This window comes from Balearica regulorum, chromosome 17 (genome assembly GCF_011004875.1).
Source record: "Balearica regulorum gibbericeps isolate bBalReg1 chromosome 17, bBalReg1.pri, whole genome shotgun sequence".
Taxonomy (NCBI): Eukaryota; Metazoa; Chordata; class Aves; order Gruiformes; family Gruidae; genus Balearica; species Balearica regulorum.
Window position 1 is genome coordinate 10506017 of NC_046200.1, and position 19569 is coordinate 10525585.

Sequence of the window (19569 nt, forward strand, 5' to 3'; positions counted from 1 at the left end):
TGCAACAGTTGATTTAGAATTACACAATGTGCCACAAAGGTCTCAAAATTCCAGACCCTAGTCCAACAATTTAGTCATCTGGTGAAGCACAATATTAACACTTGTTTCCCAAAGTTACTCAGCTTAATCTCCTGAAATATTTTTGGCCCAGTTGAATTAAGCTCTTCAGTACTAGGCACAGCATAGCAGTAAGGAAGTCATGTCTCTCAGAAGCCTGCCAGAAACAGCTGAGCCTGGAAACCACTGGTGTTAATAATAACTTCCTACTGTCTTTATACCCCAACATTTTTCAGAATCCTAGCAGATATGTGCCAGAGAATTACTGTAAGAATTCTAGAGGGCAGAGAAAGGCGTCAAAAGCATTTTGGTTTTCTATTTTCAATAAATAGCAACAAAACCCCCAAAGCACACACTATTGTTTTGCAAAATAATTTACCTTCAAAGTAATGAATTGCAGATCCTCCAGGAGAGCTCGGAGGGGGAATTCCACGTTCAGGACTAACCTGAAATATCACACAAAAGCCATAATTTAAAAACTATTTATAGAACATTAAAAAAATCTTCCAGAGATGTTCATACACTTTACAATGAAACACAGCTTCAAGCAAAACTAACAGGAACTACATATTGCCAGGCATAGCAGTTCAATTCCAACCAGAAATGGGAAGTTAAAAAAAGCCAATTCAGTGCTTTTGTCTAAAGTAAAGAGATCAGAATGATGACCCCTGAAGTGGATGAAATTATGCTAATAATCTGTGTTTTCAAAACCAGCATCTGAATCCATTCTTCCCCTAAGACAACAGATATGATATCCACAGCTCCCGGTGAAACCAGTGAGAGCTTGTATATCCTCAGCACTTGTGAAAACTTTAGCCATTAATGCCAGCTTCCCAAATTCACAGACACACATTACAATGCTTTTGCAGAGCATAACACAATGAATAGGATTTGTCAATTTTTCCATGCGAAGACTTATTAGTACAGTTGTTAGTTTAACTATCACTGACTATTCTGTAGCTCAGAAACTACAAAATTACTTTGAAACTCAGTTGCAGAACCAAAATAAAGATCACTGTATCTGGTCAAATAATGTGTTAAGAAACTATGTGCATATCCAGGCTTAATGCGGTCTTAACTCCACCAAAACCACGAAATCATCTAGGCACTGGCTGCAACACAGAGCAAGTCATACCAACCTGTGAGATGCTAGATACGCTGCTAGCCTTCCTCTTTAGTGTTCCTTCTTGGCAGACAGTGAGTAGAGAACTGGGAAGAATGGATCTGAAATCATTAAAGGATCGTCGGCGAATTCCTTCAAGCTCTTCTGGAACTCTCAGGGAATGCGGGGGAATTTTTGGAAAAAGCTTTGAAAGGAGAGCCTCCTCTGAATTGCTGTAGCGACCAAAGGCTCGAGAAATTCCTATCAGGCAGGGTACTGCATACTTGCATAAATATTCTGGAAAACAAAACCACATATAACAGTATATTTAACAGTAACTTAGAACTTCCTCTTCATGGTTTTGCTACCACTTCACTAAACTGTTCCAGCCTAATGTGCTTTACAAAGACTTATTTGTGCAAGTAGAGGAAAAACTATGAAGGTACCACAAATTAATACACTTCTCTTGCTTCCATATTTACCAGTCAGCAACAAAGAGAATAAATATGTGCTAAGAGAAATCAAAAGAAAAAGGTGCTCACTCTTCAGGAGTAATCCCGATAATTAGAAAACACAAGAGAAGTTCAGAAGACAGGAGTTAGAAGTATAGCAACAATATAAAGAATTATTTTAATAGTACCTTTATCGTGCATTTGTGGCGTCTGGCACATTCCCAACAGGAACTGCATTACTTGTAGAATTGCATCCAAAATCTAAAGTAATCAAGACAGAGGTAAAAAAAAAACAACTTTTGGTAAAGATACATTATTATTTTATACTAGATCACTATAACACAAATGAAATCTGCAAATATTACCTTAAGCACTTCTGTAAACAAGGCTTTTTTTAAATATGTGACTAAAAAAGTATATTGCCCTCACTCAGCTCACAGAGCTTCTTTTGTAAAGTCTGCAGTTAGCTGGCATGTACTAGCAGAATAGAACTGCAGCAGTCCTAATCTCCGTATCAAAACTCGAATTCTAAAACTCTGGGCTCAGTGACTGACATCCCTAGACATTCAAAAGTAACAGCAGACTTAGGAATATCTTCTACATACTTGACTATTAACACGCACAAAATAATGCAACAGTACACACATTAAAGCAACTGATCTCTTTGCAAGAAAGGAAGCAGCTGTGGTGTACTCTTCTCTAGACATTTATCAGTACTGCCGCATTGGAGAACTGGGTACTACATCAGCACAAACTTAAAATAAACTCTACCTGCTCTCTGAGAGATGCATCCCTGTAAGCAACATCTGATAACAATGTTACCAAGCAGAAACTGAAGTTTTCTGCTACTGGAAGCAAACCTGCAAAGAAACGGACAGAAAATAAGCCACTTAAGCATTGGTAGAGAGAAACAACATAGAAAGAGCAAATAATAAAAAAAGCAAGAAGGCATCAGTGATTCCCACATCATACAGTTCTGAGATAGACTGTAGAAAAATACAGTATTACATACAAAATTTGGAAGAACACTCTAACCATCATAATTTCAGCATGAAATGTTAAAAGAATAATTTTAATAATTAAAAACTTTCCTAGGCTTTCAAGTAATTGTAAAAATTATATAATATTATATACAAGTATTCTTACATTAAGATATATTAAGGGAGTAAGTAATGAAGTGGTTTAAATATCAATTAAGCATCAAAGCTAAAAGTAGTTGTACAAATCTCGGGTTCCACTCTCCTGCTCTAAATACTACACAATCTTCTCCAATTTAGTAACAAAATATATTGAGCATAGAATCATTTGGAAAGTGCAATTTATGACAAAGCAGTCAAGGAAGAAAGCTGGGAGCTATTCAACTTCCTCTTTGCTTCTAAAGAAAATCAATATTAAAGGCTGTTGAGTCAGGAGCTAAGAACCTAGCAGGATTTATCACCTCCCCTTGTACCACGTCCTGAATAACCTTTGTTATTTCTATCTCCTGGCTGACGTTCCATGAGAACGATTGGAAAAACCCAAACATCACCTCTGCCTTTCCGTGCATTGCTTTCTTCTATCCATTGGACTTTGGGAAGACCCTTCAGAAGTCGGAGGAGGTAAGGAACCACATTATCTTTGTGCTAAAGAGGAAAATACTCTATTTAAAATGGAGAAGAAAAGTTCGACCATTATCATCTCAAGATATTTTGGAGATATGGAAAGACTACATTAACCACAAACAGAACTTGCTTCTAATGGTTAGTCCACAGGCTTCTTGAATATTGCAAAATTGATTTCAACACAGGCAAATGAAAGTAAAACAATTCAGTGCTATAAATCCAATCCTTTCATTCTAGGCAACAGTTCATTCTCCATAAAAGTTGGAGAAAAAAGTTCCAGAACAGTAATTAACCCCAAACAATTTATTAGTTTACAGCATGGTCACAAAATAATTTTAAGGCAGCTAGAAATTCAGAGTGCCAGTCCCAATTCAGTGCATGTGATCCATCCCACAGCCTTATGTGAGTCACTTAGCACATCTGTGTAACCTCTCAGCTTCCTAATCTGCAAATCAAAGGACAGTATTTTCCTTCCTTACAGAGTTAGATAAATTAACTGTCGGCTTTGAAAACATCATAAAAATGCTAACATGAAAACAGCTGCCTTATTTAAACTTCATACTGAAAAAAAAACCACAAAAAGGAAAACATCAATAATACGTGTGCAAGCTGTATGATAGTAAATAGATACTAAATAGGAGGAGATTCAGGCCTGATGCAAACCCTAGCAACGTTAAACAACTTAAAGCGAGGTCTAATCACTTTGGACCTAGGACTCAGTATATCCTTCCTTTCCTCTGCACAAAACAACACCACGCCCAGAGTTCAAAGGGAAGAGAACCAGCTTGTCATAAACAGGCTGACAGATACAGAAGGGATGTTTGTATACAATGCAGCCTATGTGCCCTGTTTGTCTCTTCATCCTGGCTAGTCCCAGGCAGGAAAAGGCCTATTGCAAACCTGATGTTCAGAAATACAGTGGAACATACTCGCAATTTAGAAGCACATGGGGAACAGACAATGACACGTATGGTTTGAGCAAATCATCCCCCACAGCCATTCCTTTCTCTCCTTGAGCTACGATGACCAAAAAACACAACAGCAGTTTGGCTGTGGCAGCGCCATAACTACTGTCTATCACATTTGTCAGTACTGTCCTTGTTTCCTTATGCTCTCCTGCCTGCATCCATCTGTTATCTCTGATCTTTTGATTTATTTTTAGGAAGAGTAAATACCAACTTTTCATTCATTGAACAACTAAACTTGAATTAATCCAAAATCTTTCAAGTTAAATAGAGTTAGCCTAAGTGGGAAAAATACCTGAAGGTCAGATTCAATTAGAAAGATTCCTAAAGCAATAACAGCATCTCTGCGACGTTCATCTAACTGGAAAATCCCATGGAAATCCACTGGACACATACAGAGCAGTTTTTGTACCTGAAAAACAGTGGAGAGAAAGAACAGTGGAACAAGATTGCAAGTGTCAAAACAATTCAAGGGAACAACAGTACACGTGCTAAACTGCCTTTCAAAAACCCACCAGCAGACCTCAGGAAAGCAACGCAAATAGCTCCCAGCTTCTCCTTCACAGAGCGGAGCTAGCTGCCGTGTCCATGCCCCACAGCGCGCCAAGCAACAGGCCTGGGTAGCACTAACACCGCTGCAAATGTTTCACAGCAGAGAAACGAGCTGGCAAGCTGTGGGTTTCAAGACTCATTCAAGCCGCCTGTGTTTGAAGTGGATAGTAGTCTTTCCATCTTCTGGAGACAGATGGCCACACTACCCTCTTTAGTCACCAATCTTAATGAGAGTATCTAAGGGCTAGGAAAGAGTGATGAATGACAGGAACTAGAAAAAGACAGAAAAAATCTCAGATGTCAAACATTTTTACCACAACACAGGTCAATTTAAAAGTTTTCTTCAACACTTGATCAAGCTGTTTGTTTGTCTTCACATCTCAAGAGAATTCCTGAAACTTTTCAGAGCATCATCACGTTTACAGAACCCATTCCTGCATCCCTGGTACAACAAAACCTTCCTTCCACTAATTCATTGGGAATTTTGGATGTGCAAGAAATATGCAGCAGGTACATATGTTTACTCAATTGCTGTAAACAAAACCCAGGCGGATGGAGCTTTGGTTACAACTGCACCAATGCCTTCTTCATGTACAACACTGAGCTATAAACTGTTACCTAGCTGAGTACTTGCTCAAATCCTTTTAACAAAACAGATTAGGTTTCCACAACTATTTTCTCACTACTTACCTATTACTTCTCTCCATACCCAGCAAACACACAACTAAAGAATATATCAAATCTCCCAAATACTTTGTTTTCCTATGGAACTGTTAAGAAATGGAAAATGCAACAAGCATATCGTCTTTTTATAAATCTCCTTGATATTAATAAACATTACCTAAAAAGGACAGTCATCATAAATACTTATGTTTGAATGTCAAGTTACTTCCTATTTAGATAAATCTTTAAACACCCTGCCTTGAAATTTCTAAAGCAAGAAACTATTTCCCTAGAGGATTAGAAGAATTTATTGGATGCTCAGCGGAATTTAAGATTCTGGTCCTGAAACTGCCAGACCTCCCAATTACAAGACCTGTAACACAACACAAATAATCCTCTTGCTCAACATAAAACACAGCAGAAGAAATAGGAACTTTGGAAAATAACTTCTGATGCATGTGTCCCATGTCAGGTTAATATTTGCAATAACATGAGCAAATAACTGTAGCTAGATATGAACTGTTAATATCATTTAACTCCTACTGTAGCCTCTCAAACAAAAATAAATAAATACTACTAAAAAAATAGTGAATATTAGCGAACCAACAACAAGGCTTAAAAAAAAATAGTTATTCACAGTTGGCTGTCAGACCAATGGTAGATTTCCAGGACAAGAACTAAGAAAAGAAGCCTGCAACAGCTGGCCAAGAACAAGCGCTCTAGTTTTCATCAGCACAGAGCTGTACTTTTCGACAATTAAGTCATCTTTCACTACTGCATGAATTAGAAGTTCAATTACTTCGTGCTCAGAGAAGCCAACTCCCGGCACACCGTGCCGTCCAGCTCTTCTCCCGCAGCATCACAGCACTTGACCACGCCGGCCGCAGAGACCCACGAGAGGAACTGTCCGGATGAAGATCCCCCTGTCCAGCTTTACGCTTGGTAGAGGTTTATCTCAACCAGCAGATTTCACCTTGAGCCGATTGCATTGCTTGGATTTAACCAGATACGTCGAGTAAAGTAACCAGCCCTAATTAGGCCAAGATTAATCGCACCTACAAGACCACGTCCTACGAACTTCAGGGACGCGCAGCCGCCGTGGGAGCCCGCGTTCCTCACGAGGACACGGGGGGCTGCTCCGAGGGTGCTGGCCACGGCTGCTGCGCTGACGCCTCCGGCTGTGACGGTATTTTTGGGTGAAGATGGGCCACGCGAGCGCCCCGTAGGCCCAGCAGCCCCCACGGACACAGCTGGCAAGCTGAGCCCACTCCCACAGCCCCAGGACAGCCCCCACCTGAGGGCGGCATCCTCCGGGCACGGACGGACAGGCCAGGCCCGGCCTCCCACGGGCACGGCCACAGCCCCGCGGGGCAGGGGCATAAACCCACCCGCGCCGGCTCTGACCCGCTTCCCACAGGCGTCACAGGTCCCCGCGCATGACAGGGCCAAGCGATGCGGCCCGGACGCTCCCGCCTCACACCCACGGCCGTGACCTGCCGCCCTCCCCACCCACGCGGAACAAACATTCTCCACAGGAAAGGCCCCACGCCCCTCCGCCACGGCACCCATGATGCCGACCCTTCCACGCAGACTCCACTCGCGTGACGCACACCCAAACGCAACCTTCACTCGCGTGACACCCCTCCGCCCCTCCCCACGCGTGACAACCCCAGAGTCCTCACGGACGCAGACCCCACCCACCGCCCCCGCAGACGCAACCGCACACGTGACACTCCCACAGCCCCCACAGACGCAGCCCCTCACGCGTGACGCCACGCACACACACTGCCGCACGGGTCGCCCCTCACCTTCTCCAGCGGCGCCGGGCTCTGCACCGCCAGCGATCGCGCCAGCGACAACACTGTGTTGAAGTAGAAGCCCCGCGCGGTGCCCGCGCTGCTTCCACGCCCCCCGCCCGCGCAAGGAGCCGCCGCCGCCGCAGTGGTGGTCGCCGCGGCCGCGGCCGCCGCCGTCGCAGCGGCGGCCGCCGCCGCCGCGACTGCCGCGGCCGCCATGTTGTGGGGGAATAGAAGGGACCGCTCGCCCGCCGGCCAGCCCGCCCCGCCCCCTCTCGCGAGACCGCCACCTCCCGCGGGATCACGGAACACCAATCACATCACAAAGATGGCAGCGCCCGCAGTGGCTTCACTCCCGGCGGCTTCCCCGCCCCTCGCCGTTGCCCCTCCCTCCCTCCTAGGCCCCGCTCTACAAATGGGCGCGCCCGACCCTAGCTTCCCCCCCTCCCCGCCGTGGTGGTCCCTCCCGGCATCGCCAATCCTCGGCGGCGCTCCGCCTTGCTTGCCCCGCCCCGGGGCGATGGTGCGGTGGTTCTGTCCGGCGCGCGGCGACCTGTGGGCGGAAGGGGCAGCGCTGGCCGCGGCCTGAGGAGGGGGGTTCGGCGGCGAGCGGTGGCGCAGGCCCGGCCCGGCCCCGCTTGACGTGACCGCTGCGAGGAGCGGGGGCTGAGGGCGCCGCCTCCTTGGGGCGCTCACCGCGGACGCTTCCTGCGCGACCCGCTGTCGGTGGCACCATGTCGGCCCTCCCGAGGAGCTACAACCCCTTCGCCGAGGACGAGGAGGAGGCGGCGTGGCCGGCGAGGGGCAGCGGGGAGGCGAGCGGCGCCGAGCGGCAGCGGTACCTGCAGCAGGAGGTGCTGCGTCGCTCCGCCGCCACGGCCGACAGCACCGCCCGCTCCCTCTCGCTCCTCTACGAGTCCGAGCGGATCGGCGTGGCCGCCTCCGAGGTGGGTCACGGCCCCCCACGGCAGCTCGGGGAGGGGGGCCGGGCCGAGAACGGAGCCTTCTGCCCCGGGGGCAGCTCCCCGAGGGGCGGCCTGCGCCTGCCGCGGCCGGCTTAAAGCTCCGGGGGGGGGGGGGGGTGTGTGTCCTGTTCTCCCTTTTTCCCCTGACACGTCTCTTTTTAGAGTTACTGGCTGTTGCGGAGACAACGCGTTCCCCTGTGTGATTGCAGGCTGATTTTCTGGGTGGAGACAGTTTGGGTGCTGAGGAAAAAATCCTAGCTAGATCCTCTCTGTCTGATACTGAGACTAGGACTCAGCTTATTAATGAGTCTTATTAATGGCCTTTATGCCTGTCTTTATCCGACTGAAGAGTTTTCAGCAGTTCTCTTGGGTGAATGAAGAGCCTGCCCTGTTGTTTGTGATGTGCTCGCTTCAGCCCGATTAATCATTTCCTTCATTCTTCGGCCTTGTTTGAGAATAGAGTTTATGCTCAGCAATGTCGCTCATAAAGGTCTTGTCCGTTGTGTCACCTGCTAATGGGATGTTGCCTTGAACGTCAGTACTGTGGTTGCCCAAATTAACCCGAGAGCATCCACACGCTGCAGTAGGTGCTTGTGCTGAAGAGGGTTCTCGGTGGCGCTTCTGCAAACTTGTGGCCTCGTGATTTGTTTGTCCGGAAAAGCACAAATGAGGAATCAAGAGTTTAGTCTTAACACAGGGCTTGTGGTAAAACTTGAGTTGTATGTGTTAGCTGCTTTATTGAGGAAGAAGAAAGAACATTCAACTAGAATTCCCCAAAGTTTAGAGAGAATGTGAACACAAGTTCTTTGTTTTGCACTAGCATTAGCTGCGGGCAACTTTCCTGCCAGGATTGATCTTTGGATTACTTTGGAATAGTGGTTGTGCTGCTGAATTAGAACATAACATAATTGTATATATCAAAATTTCTAAATCCTGCACTGTTAGTATTAGCTAAAAGACTATTCCTGCAGTATGAAAAAATTCTATTTGTATTTATTTCCGTTGGTTATTCTGTTTCTAAATTATCAGGAACATCCTCGTAATGTGAAAATAGCATCCCTTCCCAATGAAGCTGTCATTCACAACTAGAAATAGTTCTGCTTGCTCATTTCCCTGCCATAAACCTTTGCATTTTCACTACGGCACCCATCTGGTGCCATGATTGCTTCATCAGGAAGAGATACAAATGTCAGCCTGATGAAAGGCCAATACAGAAAATTCCTGGATGCCATTTGTAGTAGGTGTCAGGATCCTGGCATTGCGTAGCGAGGAGGATTTTATAGCTGGGTAATACTGTGCCAGACGAGCAACTCTTGACTGAAATGCCCTGGAGGAAGAGGAGTGAGTGAAAAAGGTGTATACCTCTAGAAACAATCTACACAAATGAAGGAGTGCTGTTATTTTTCTTTGGAGTGTCTGTTAAATGTGTTTGATGTTTCAGTTTATCTTGGCTTTACTAGCTTCTCTTTCTGTCAATGTCTGTTAGGAGCTTGTACGTCAAGGAGAGGCACTGAAGCGCACAGAACAGATGGTAGATAAAATGGACCAGGACTTGAAGACTAGTCAAAGGCACATAAATAGCATTAAGAGTGTTTGGGGGGGCTTGGTAAACTACTTCAAAGCCAAACCTCCAGACAGCAAACCAGAGCAGAATGGAACCCCTGAATATTATGCTAACAGTAGGTAAGTAAAATAAACGTTTTACTTGGGACTTGCTTCCCGCATCATCTCTGAAATGTCACCAGAAAATCAGAACTTAAAAGATCTGTTGATTCTGCCAATTAAACTCTTGAGATGGTGTCTAGCTCCCTTTTTCCTTTAACTCTGAGAGAAGTATTTTTACTTTTATTTATATTTGTAGTGGTAAGAATAACTTTGTTGCAAATTCAAACAATTACACAAGTTATTCTTCAGTATTCTGAATTATCATGCTTATTTCAGTCTTACCAGGAAATCATGATTTGTAGTATTGACATGCTTCCAGTTAAATATTATGTGTATTCTCTAGCTTCTATTAAAAGCTGTAAATAAAAATTAATTGCTGTGAAATTACTATGTCTTACAGTACTTGTCTCTCTTTAGCTGAGAAACTTCTGTAAAGCCTGGTACTGCTGCATGGATTGATTTCTTCCTCCCCTTCCATCCTCTGCTAGAGGAAAGGAGTAGGTTGCTTCCAAGACAGAAGATACAGTTTTGGTTTTGATGTCAAAGTTTCCATATGCTATTTTCAGCACTAAAGCAGCCAGTTCTGCTTTCACTGAAGACAAATGCTAATTGTTCATTTTAAAGGAAGATTTAGCATCAGGTCTAACAAATTTGCTGCTTTTGTGTAAATTTGATACATGTTCTGTTTAATGGATTCAGAATGAGGCCTGTGGACCATAGAAATGATTTCTTTTTATTCTCTTTATTACTAGATTAAAAGAAGCAATGATGTCTAGTAAAGAACAAGAGTCAAAATACCAGGAAAGTCATCCAAATTTAAGGAAGCTAGATAATTCAGGTTTGTTAACTTTATTTTACACTGAATGTCTGTCAGCAACGTGGGGCAAACTTGCAGAGCAGTGAAGGCAGAGACCCCTCAGCCTGCCCAGCTGCTGACTTGCAAATCTCCAGATGTTAGGCAGCAATGTATCCCAGCCTTCATGGCTTTGAATTCTAGGGAATTGTTTCCCTTAAAACTCATTATACCCATACTGAAGATGTGAATTCTTTTTTTTACTTGGATACAGATTTTTAGCCCTTCCCCAGGGGGATTTATGTAATATCCACTGAAGACTTTAAAAGCACCCAGTGCTTCTGTTTGCACAGAGGAGACTGTTGCCAAGAATCCACACAATGTGCAGGCAGCCTTGCCCTAGGTTTGCCAAAATGTTAACTTGCAGGTTCAGAGGTTCTCCTTTTTAAAGATCATTTGTCATAGTTTTCAGGAGTGTTTTCCTTGTTATTTCAAACATGGACTGTAACCCTTCATACTGAAGTCATTACTTGATTCACACAAGGACCATACAGGGTTTGGTCTTGTTCCCTGTTCTCACAATGCATTAACTTCTGTGATGACTTTTATCTACAGAGTAACTGTTCCTTTTTAAAGGAAGGTTCAATTATTCAGTTTATTAAGAGTGAGAAAGAAGCAAGGTATCTTTATAGTTGTAGTTCTGTAAGTAAATAAATGCTTTTGGTAACATTAATCTCTGTTCCACTCCGCATAATATTAAAAGTCTGTCCAATAGAGGGCAGAAATAACTCTCTGGTGGCCTGACCTGGGAGAGTGCTAACTGCTGGGAGAAGTTCCCAGCCCACCTGCTTTGTTGGTTGGGTGGCTGGGTTTTTTCTTTTTTTCTCTCAACTGCCTAGTAGAACTACAAAAGCCAGTCCAAAAGAGAATAATTGTAGCTTAACTGTTCATCTTGAGGGGTGCCCTATAGATAGTGGTGTTGGGACTACTTTTGACAGCTGTGGTCAGGCTAATTTTTAATAGCCCTTCTAAAACTTTAAAGCCTCTTCTTCCTATCTCTTTTTTATTAAATAATATTCTGTATTTTATATTCTTAACAGACAATGATTTCAGCAAAGCGGATTTAGTTTCTTCAGTGCAAAGGGATTCCTATCCAAAGAATCAACACTTGCGAGCTTACCACCAGAAAATTGATAACAATTTAGGTGAGTGAGAAAATTGAAGCTGTTTGATGTAGTACAATTTTCAATTTTTGGTTCTTAAGTCAGACAAAATTACTAAGTAATATATTGCCAACAAACACGTTTTCGTTCAGTTCATATGTGAAATTTGGTAATAATAAAAAGTCATTTGCTTGTATTCTGCATTTCAAAACTTATCAACATGGCAGAATCCAAAGTTTGATTGAAATGTACATTATTCGAATGGTAGAATGCTGTGGGATGTCTGTGGGTCAACTACTTGCAAATATTAATAACAAATCAGAGTTAGAATTGTGTTTCATGTGAAACCAGCTAGAAACAAACTGGCTAGGATGCCTGGGACACTGATATGCTCTTGGCATCAATACTTCAATTCTTCTGCAACGTGCTTGTGCTTTAGAAATAGTTTTTGAACTGTCCCTGGACAAAGAGACCAGGGGAAGAAACCCCACACCAAAAGCATGAGTCCTCTTAGATCATAGATTGACAATAAGAAAAACGCTCTTACTAAGTGAGATATGCTAGCAAATCTCTGTCACTTGAATGAGGAAATGGTGCTGAAGTATCCCACAACACTTGCGTTCAGGATGTGAAAATGTTTCTTTGACTAATCCTGTAAGTTGATGGGAATATCACTGGGACAAGCAGCCTTATCCATCCATTCTGAAAAATCTTACTAAGCAGGTACTAGTAATATTAATAAGGAAGTACTGCTTTAAATTGACATCCAGATCATACTGGTATGAATACTTATTACCTCTTTTTCTAAAGCAATTGACAGTTAAACTCAAATATTAAATTGCACATCAGTTTGGACCCAAAGAATTTATACTGTGTGCAGCCTTTGAAATAAATGTTTTGCAGAAAATAGAAGACTTGAAAGGCGCTAAGTATTTAATTTGTGAATTTGCTACATTTCTTTTATTACTTCCCAAAACCATTCAGCTGACTTTCTCTTCCTTTGTTCTGTAGCTTATATACAAAGTGCCTGTTTGCTTACATGTGTCACTGTTTAGCTGACCTAGAAAGAAGAGATTAGAAAGAAATCAGAAAGGAATACATCAAAGAGAAATACTCGAGCATAAGAGTTTGTGGAACCATATTGGTTCTGCTCTCAAGCTGTGCAAAACTTACTAGCCTCAGAAGCATTTATACTAATCAATCATGCAATAAAATAGTCTCCTTGTAGCCAAATTAGAAAATGTAGAAATGGGATTTTTCCATCTATGTTAAATAACTAACTGCTTACATCTTCAGTTTATTGACAATATGTCTGCATGAAGTTTAAAGAAAAACAAGTGAGGTAGTGAGCATACTGTGTATACTGAGCTGAGAAAATATGCGCCCAATTTTCTATAAAACATGTTTTAAAAAAAATTAAAAACTACATTATAGGGTGTGTCATTTTATAAAGATCCACTTTGGTTTTAAGCATTTGTAGTTAACTTGTAATGGAAAAAAGACAGAAGTGATTATTTCTGGTAGTAATGCAGTACAAGTGTTAAATAAATTGGTGCTTCCACTATTGGAGAAGAACACTCAGACTTGAGCAGTTTTAACTAACGTTTTCTCACCCAGGGTTTCGGAGAATCCTGATGGTGTCCGGTTAAACATTATGCTTTATACTGCTTTGATTCCTGATGGTCCCTCTCTTCATTGACAGATGAGATGTCTTCTGGGTTGAGTCGTCTGAAAAACCTAGCTCTTGGTCTGCAGACAGAAATAGATGAGCAAGATGATATGCTGGATCGGCTAACAAAAAAAGTAGAGACACTGGACGTCAATATTAAAAGCACTGATAAAAAAGTCCGACAACTTTAAAGGATTTTTAGAATTTTTTTGTCCAGCGTCAGTTCTTCTTGGATGTCTTATCTCAACCAATCTCTTAAGAAATCTTGGACAGTATCTGTTTTTTTGGATGTTATTGATTTTGTTGTCATTAAAATTGCATAATCTTAAGTGCAGCATAATACCTTAAATTTCTTCTTAATGTACATGGGGAAAAGTGCTTGTTGAGTAAAATCTCTCAGCACTTGGTAAATGCTTTTGTGCTGGATACCCTGCTGAATTGTACAACTGTGTGTCTTGTGCATGGAGGAATTTGCAGTCTACAGAGCTTCAGTGTCCTTGTCCCAGGAGCTGTGATGAGAAAAGTAACTGCATTTTGCCTCTATTTTGGGGAGGGGGCAGGGGGAACAGAATGTGCTGCTTTGTTCAGAACAAATGTTGCTAATTCTGTTTACCTACAGCTATTTTAAATTCTGAAAAAATGTTGATTTCCAGCTGTAAAAATAATTCAAAGTGACTGTTCTCTGGCATTTCTAGGGCTTAAGGAACGAACTGTTCTGTGTAAGTTGTAAAATATCAAGGGTATCATGCAGTAATGATAATATCCTGTGCATGCTCCCTTTCCTAAGATGACTTTTGCCAAATGGTGAATCTGCGAACTGTGGATTTTATGTTTGGGTCACTAAATGCTATCACCTTTACAGTATTTTCAGTAAAGATCTCTAAGGGTATCTTACGGTCTGCAAGAAATGTTGATTGACAGTGACCCAAAAAGTTTGAGCGACAAAATCAGCACTTGAAAGTATGTGCCCTTAAAGATTCTTTTGTAGAAATTGTCACTCTAGGCGTCTTTATTTTCTGCTTTCTCAGCTTACTCAATTCAGTGGTTATTTGAAAAATAGCTTCAATTTTAGAAATGGACAGTTGGTCTGATATTGCACAAACAGATCATAGGAGATTGTTCTTTAATTTAACAGTTATTTCAAATGTGATTAAGCATTGAGCAGATGCTGTGTTTTCCTGGGTAATGCGACTGTTTTTAAGAAACTCAGCTATGGTTCACATACTTCTGCATTGGCTTAGCAGGTATGAAAAGTTCCTGCAAATGAAGAAAAGCTCAAAAATGTTCTTTGAGTCTTTCAGATAAATTGGAAGGCCCAACTTGTGTTTTATTCTTTTGTAAGTATCACTGTAGAACAAACTAATTACAATTCTGCTCCAGCCCAAAGACATGACAGTGAGAACTTGCTGTCTGTCTTAAACAAGGGAGTGATTTCTGTTTGGAGAGGCCAAGGGATCCGTGTCAGTATTGCAACACTTGCTATCACAAATGACAATGAGCGGCTAAGAAGAGATAGTTACTTTTTTGAGCTGGTGGCACATTATTTTGCCAATTAAAGGAAGACCTTGGTGTTTAGGGCTATCACACTTGTACCCTTTGTGAACATCACATTCACAACCTCCCCTTTCCTTTTTTTTTTTCCCCCCAAGGGATTTGTTACATCAAGCTCACTTGCTACAAAGTGCACCCATTTGGTAAGGAAATAAGACTTGAGCCTTTCTTCTTTGGCTGTGTTTCCTGAAAGTTCCCTTGTAGAAAAATAAATCACTAAAAAAAGCTACACTTCTTGAACATAGTATTATGGGAAAAAAAATGCTATTTTGGGGGTTACTAGCAAAGTAGAGTTGTGAATTGGATTTAAGGTTGATGTTACTGATGTCATTGATTTTGGTCCCTAAAAAAAAGTGTTTTGCAGGGACATAAAACTTCGAGAGCTATTGAGTACCTTTAATTACTTTTTAATTTTCAGTTTGTCACTTATGCTCATTTTGAACCATAAAAAACCTTATTCATAGCAATGAACATGAATGATATGATTTGTTGTCTCAAGATGGCTGATACATTTATTTAGTAAATGATACAGTCATTAGTTTTCAAAATGTTAAGTACCTCAGTGAAGGAAAATTGAAATTTTGATTATATTTGGTTTAGTTTTAGTTGACTTTCCCCTTTTACTAAAGGGTGAAAAGACTTGTATTTTCTTCATATCCCAATGCTGGTTACCAGAAACACTTGGGTCTTAGAAAGGATGTATAAATTCTCCCCAAAACTGGGAACACCAAAAAATTGCATCATAATTAATAACACTCCTTTTAATGTGAAGTCTGCCTTCACCTGTATGCAACTATTTCACAACTAAATCTTTTCCAGAGTAAGACTTTTGTAACTAGGATGTATGCTGAGACTTTCTCCACTAAGTTGTGGCTAATGGAGGAAAGATGGAGCTGGAGGATCTAGCTGTGTTGTGTGTAATAAGAAATGTGGAGCCTGAATCTAAGCAAAAGTTTTTGTTGATTTAAGAGTGAAGTGTGTTGCCTTTCTGATGTAAGAGATTCTGGGTTTTTTTAGTCTAAATTGTTTCACAAAATGAACTCAAGTTTTTGTTTAACTGTTTAGTTGTATTAACCTTACAAAATGTTTACTGCGTCCTGCATATATTTGCCTTTAAAAAACAGAGGCAGGGAAGAGGAATTAAAAAAAAAAAAAGCCCTATTTCTGCCTTGAGAACCTCATGATCTGAGCAGACTAGAAAACCAGGATCTCAGCCATGTGGAAGTTATATACAGGTCTAACTTCTCATCTCTTCTTACCATCCCATCCACTGTCCCAGCAGTGTATGTCTTTGCTTAGGCTTTCCTGTTCTATTTAATATTGTTGGTTTGGTTTTTTTAATGGCCTTGTTCTAAAGGATTATTTCCCACATTAGATTTGTTCTGTGGGGGGAAAAAGATTGTGTGTGTGTAGAAATGAATCTCTGCTACAAACTGAATTCCCTTTCTCATCTTTCATACAGATACTTTATGCTGATAAAGACCTTAAGCCAAACTGACGTGGGGAGACAACACTATTTTGTAATAGTGATGAATGTTTGTTGTTAGTTAGAATAACTCTCCATCCCACAGAAAGGGGAAATTTAAAGGAAAAAATCCACATGATTTTTGCCTTTCCAGGAAATCTCATTTTGCATGTGTTATGAAGGACTTATTTCAGGAGATTTTCTTACGATTTCCTGAGAGTTTTATTTCTTCTTGGATACTGTTGAAAAACTTACCTTGTGTAGGGTATAGGACTTTCAGAAGAAATTTAATTTACACTCAAGCGCTAACTTGATAAGTTAAATGATTTTTGCCTGAATACTTATGTTGGCATAGGAATTGGTGTCCTTGCAGTAAAATAGCTCTGGTTAATTTTATTCTTATTGGCTTGAATATAAGCTTGATATTAAGGTCAGAAGAAGATAGAAAAAAAAAAATTCTTTATAAAAGGCAATTTCCTTGCTTCTCAAAGTTTGCTAATAAATTTTGAAGAAGTTTTAAACACTGGGAAGTAGCGTACCCTTTGTAACCTAAGATCACATGTTCTATAAACAGCAAGGAAAAAAGTGAGAATAACCAGTATCTGAGTACCAGATTCCTTGCTATATTTTCTTTTTAATTTTCCTGAGTGTTGAACTAAATATTGTAACAAATGATGTGTGGCTGAATTTTAGTCTGTACAACAAAGATTTGTTGCTGTGCTATTGGTCTACTGAAATCATTGGGACACGGTATGGTGTCAAGGGGGTTTTAATGTGTGATATTTATCTGAAATATTTTGTCGCCTAGTAGTTTCTGTGAAGTTATGTCATATGTTAAAATGGTGAAATAGAAAATACTTTCCAACCACTCTGCCTTCTGAACAAACAGGTTTTTGTAGGCATTTTTACAAATGTAACATCATACGGAGGATATGTTTTGACTTTGAAGAATATGAGGCTCAATGTTCAAAATCACAGGTAGTGATTACTTGTGTCTGGCTTTTTTAAATCGTGCTTTAATTCTATGCCACCCAGGTATAACACTTTTTATACAAGTCAATTAAAATATCTTTTTCTTTTATTTAAATGCTAAATTGAACTGTAGTTCAGCAATTTAGGAGATTGAATGAAATGAGTATTGAATGGTAAGATGGTCAATAAAGGTGCTTATTGTTAATTCAGAGGGTTTTTTGCATTTATTTCCCAAAATTCTTTGATTACAACTTCATTAACACTTATTTCCCATAATAAGATCTGCTAAAATGCTGGACCTACTCTGTTAAGTTTGCGCCAGAATGGAAATAAGTTTGCAGCTGGTGGGTTTTGCTTTCTGAGAATAAAGAGAGGGTATTAAATTACATTTCTACTTGACTCTTGAGTAGATTCTTGTAGATCCTGAAAGAGGAATGAAAACAGGCATTTATTTTTGCAAAACTTTAACTTGTGGTAATAAAATAATTCAAGATGTTGCTTGAAAAGTAATCTTGCTATAGTGCTTGGTATTACCAGGAATATCATAAACAGGGTGTGTGCATGAACGAGGCAGACTGAACAGGAGTAAGGCAAAAAAAAAAGTACAGTCTTAAAAACTTAAACCCAATAGGTATGTAATATTCCTGTGTGTTCCTGAATTTGGTGATAGGAGAAAGCTTGACCCTGACCTTCAGTTAGCTTCTTACCTGTATGTGAAGGGAGGAACTTGGCTTCTGAATTTTTTTGTAGTAGAAAGCAGATGCTGTTGGAATGAAGTAGCCCCTTGCTTCTGCCTGCCCCCTTCCCTTTTTCCTGCTGTTGAAAAGCCGTTTGGTTTTAGGTGAGAGTTCTACAATTGTCATTTCATTTTGGTAGGCGGTGGGTTGGTTTGCTTCCAAATAAATATATTACCTTTTCCTGAAATGGGAAAATATGAAGAACAACCCCATTGGGGCCAGAGCCAAGGACTTGGTAAGGCTCACTTGAAAACAAGCACAGAGGTGCCCCCAGAATAAACAGACTGCCAAATCGGGAAGATCCCTGAATGCCAGGCAGGGTTTTCTAAATACAGTGACTCTGGAGCCCTGCCTCAGCTATAAAAAGTCTAGATGGATTGTGACTTTGCCGTTGGTGAGGCAGAACGTTCCAGAAAATGGCCTTCCAGCTCTAGCTGTGGGTATTTTGGGGAAAACAATGGACATCTTCATTCTAGATGATCCTTCTTTTCCCTCCACTTTAATTGTAAATCTATTCTTCCTGTTAACGGATAGCAGTCATTTGCCAATGGTGAGCTCTGCCTGCAGACCAGCACTCTGAAAAGCTGCTAGAATTTCTACCACTTGGAAGAAGAGACCTTCGCCCAGCTCCAGTGTGTCTCACAGCCTTGCAGTGTCAGCCAGAGCAGCAAGAATATGAAGTGTGCCACCAAGGCCACGCTGTATGTATTGACCCTTTGGTGTTGAAAGAAAACGATACAGTTTGGAATGTGTATGTCGGGTGCTGACAGCCCTAGAGAGTGGGAGACACTGCCCCAAAAAGTCCATAATTTAACAGAGGTGTTAGAGCTGTTGAGAAAAATGATACTGTTTAATTATCTTCCTTTGGTTTTACTCAACAAAATTTCTTAATGACATTACCCATTTTGTACAATAGGTAAACTCTAGGTTCTTTATTCCTGACTCTTAGTCTCTCCCTACATTCAATCAAGTTATTAATCAGTTTGCTTTGTCTCACCAAACATTTCCTATGTTTTTCCCAGTTTCTTCCTTGCTCTTTCATCCTTTAAATTCACCCACTCTCCATCCTATGGGAAAGAAACAGCTAACGGAAGAGCTTTTCTTCAATATGCTCTCATCAGTGTATTAATTTTGCCAGTCCTGATTGAGTTCAAATTATGGAGGTACTAAAATCTGAGTTGCTTGCCCCAAGATTTGAGCCCCAGATTTCCCTTAGAATTTCTGGGCAACCCCAGTGTTTGCATCTACTGTTTGTGAGCGAGATGGTGTTTACTGGTTAGTACATTTGGGTGCCTTTGAAAAAAAATTTCTGCAGGAATTCCCTTCCTTGGAGCGACTGAAAAGGGTGGTGATACAGTCTGCTCTTGGCTTCCAGTAAGATCCACAGTAATGTTACTGCAC

The 19569-nt window shown here is 41.2% G+C and overlaps 2 protein-coding genes across 3 annotated transcripts in view; one reads left to right on the forward strand and one right to left on the reverse strand.

The window, feature by feature from the left end:
* Nucleotides 1–7453, reverse strand: part of PI4KA (phosphatidylinositol 4-kinase alpha) — a 63532-nt gene extending 56079 nt beyond the window's left edge. For both annotated transcript variants that reach the window (XM_075769591.1, XM_075769589.1), the window contains exons 1-7: nt 7201–7453; nt 4473–4589; nt 3140–3233; nt 2383–2471; nt 1800–1872; nt 1197–1456; nt 437–503 (exon numbers count right to left, since the gene is read on the reverse strand). In XM_075769591.1, coding sequence (XP_075625706.1) covers nt 437–503; nt 1197–1456; nt 1800–1872; nt 2383–2471; nt 3140–3233; nt 4473–4589; nt 7201–7407 — 907 coding nt within the window. In that variant the 5' untranslated portion in view covers nt 7408–7453. The remainder of the gene's footprint in view (nt 1–436; nt 504–1196; nt 1457–1799; nt 1873–2382; nt 2472–3139; nt 3234–4472; nt 4590–7200) is intronic.
* A 134-nt stretch (nt 7454–7587) lies between these two features.
* Nucleotides 7588–17642, forward strand: SNAP29 (synaptosome associated protein 29). The gene is made up of 5 exons (XM_075769592.1): nt 7588–8135; nt 9640–9836; nt 10571–10656; nt 11712–11816; nt 13477–17642. Exons 1-5 carry the CDS (start codon nt 7923–7925, stop codon nt 13632–13634), a joined length of 759 nt encoding a protein of 252 aa, XP_075625707.1. The 5' UTR covers nt 7588–7922; the 3' UTR covers nt 13635–17642.
* Nucleotides 17643–19569: the final 1927 nt, after the last annotated feature.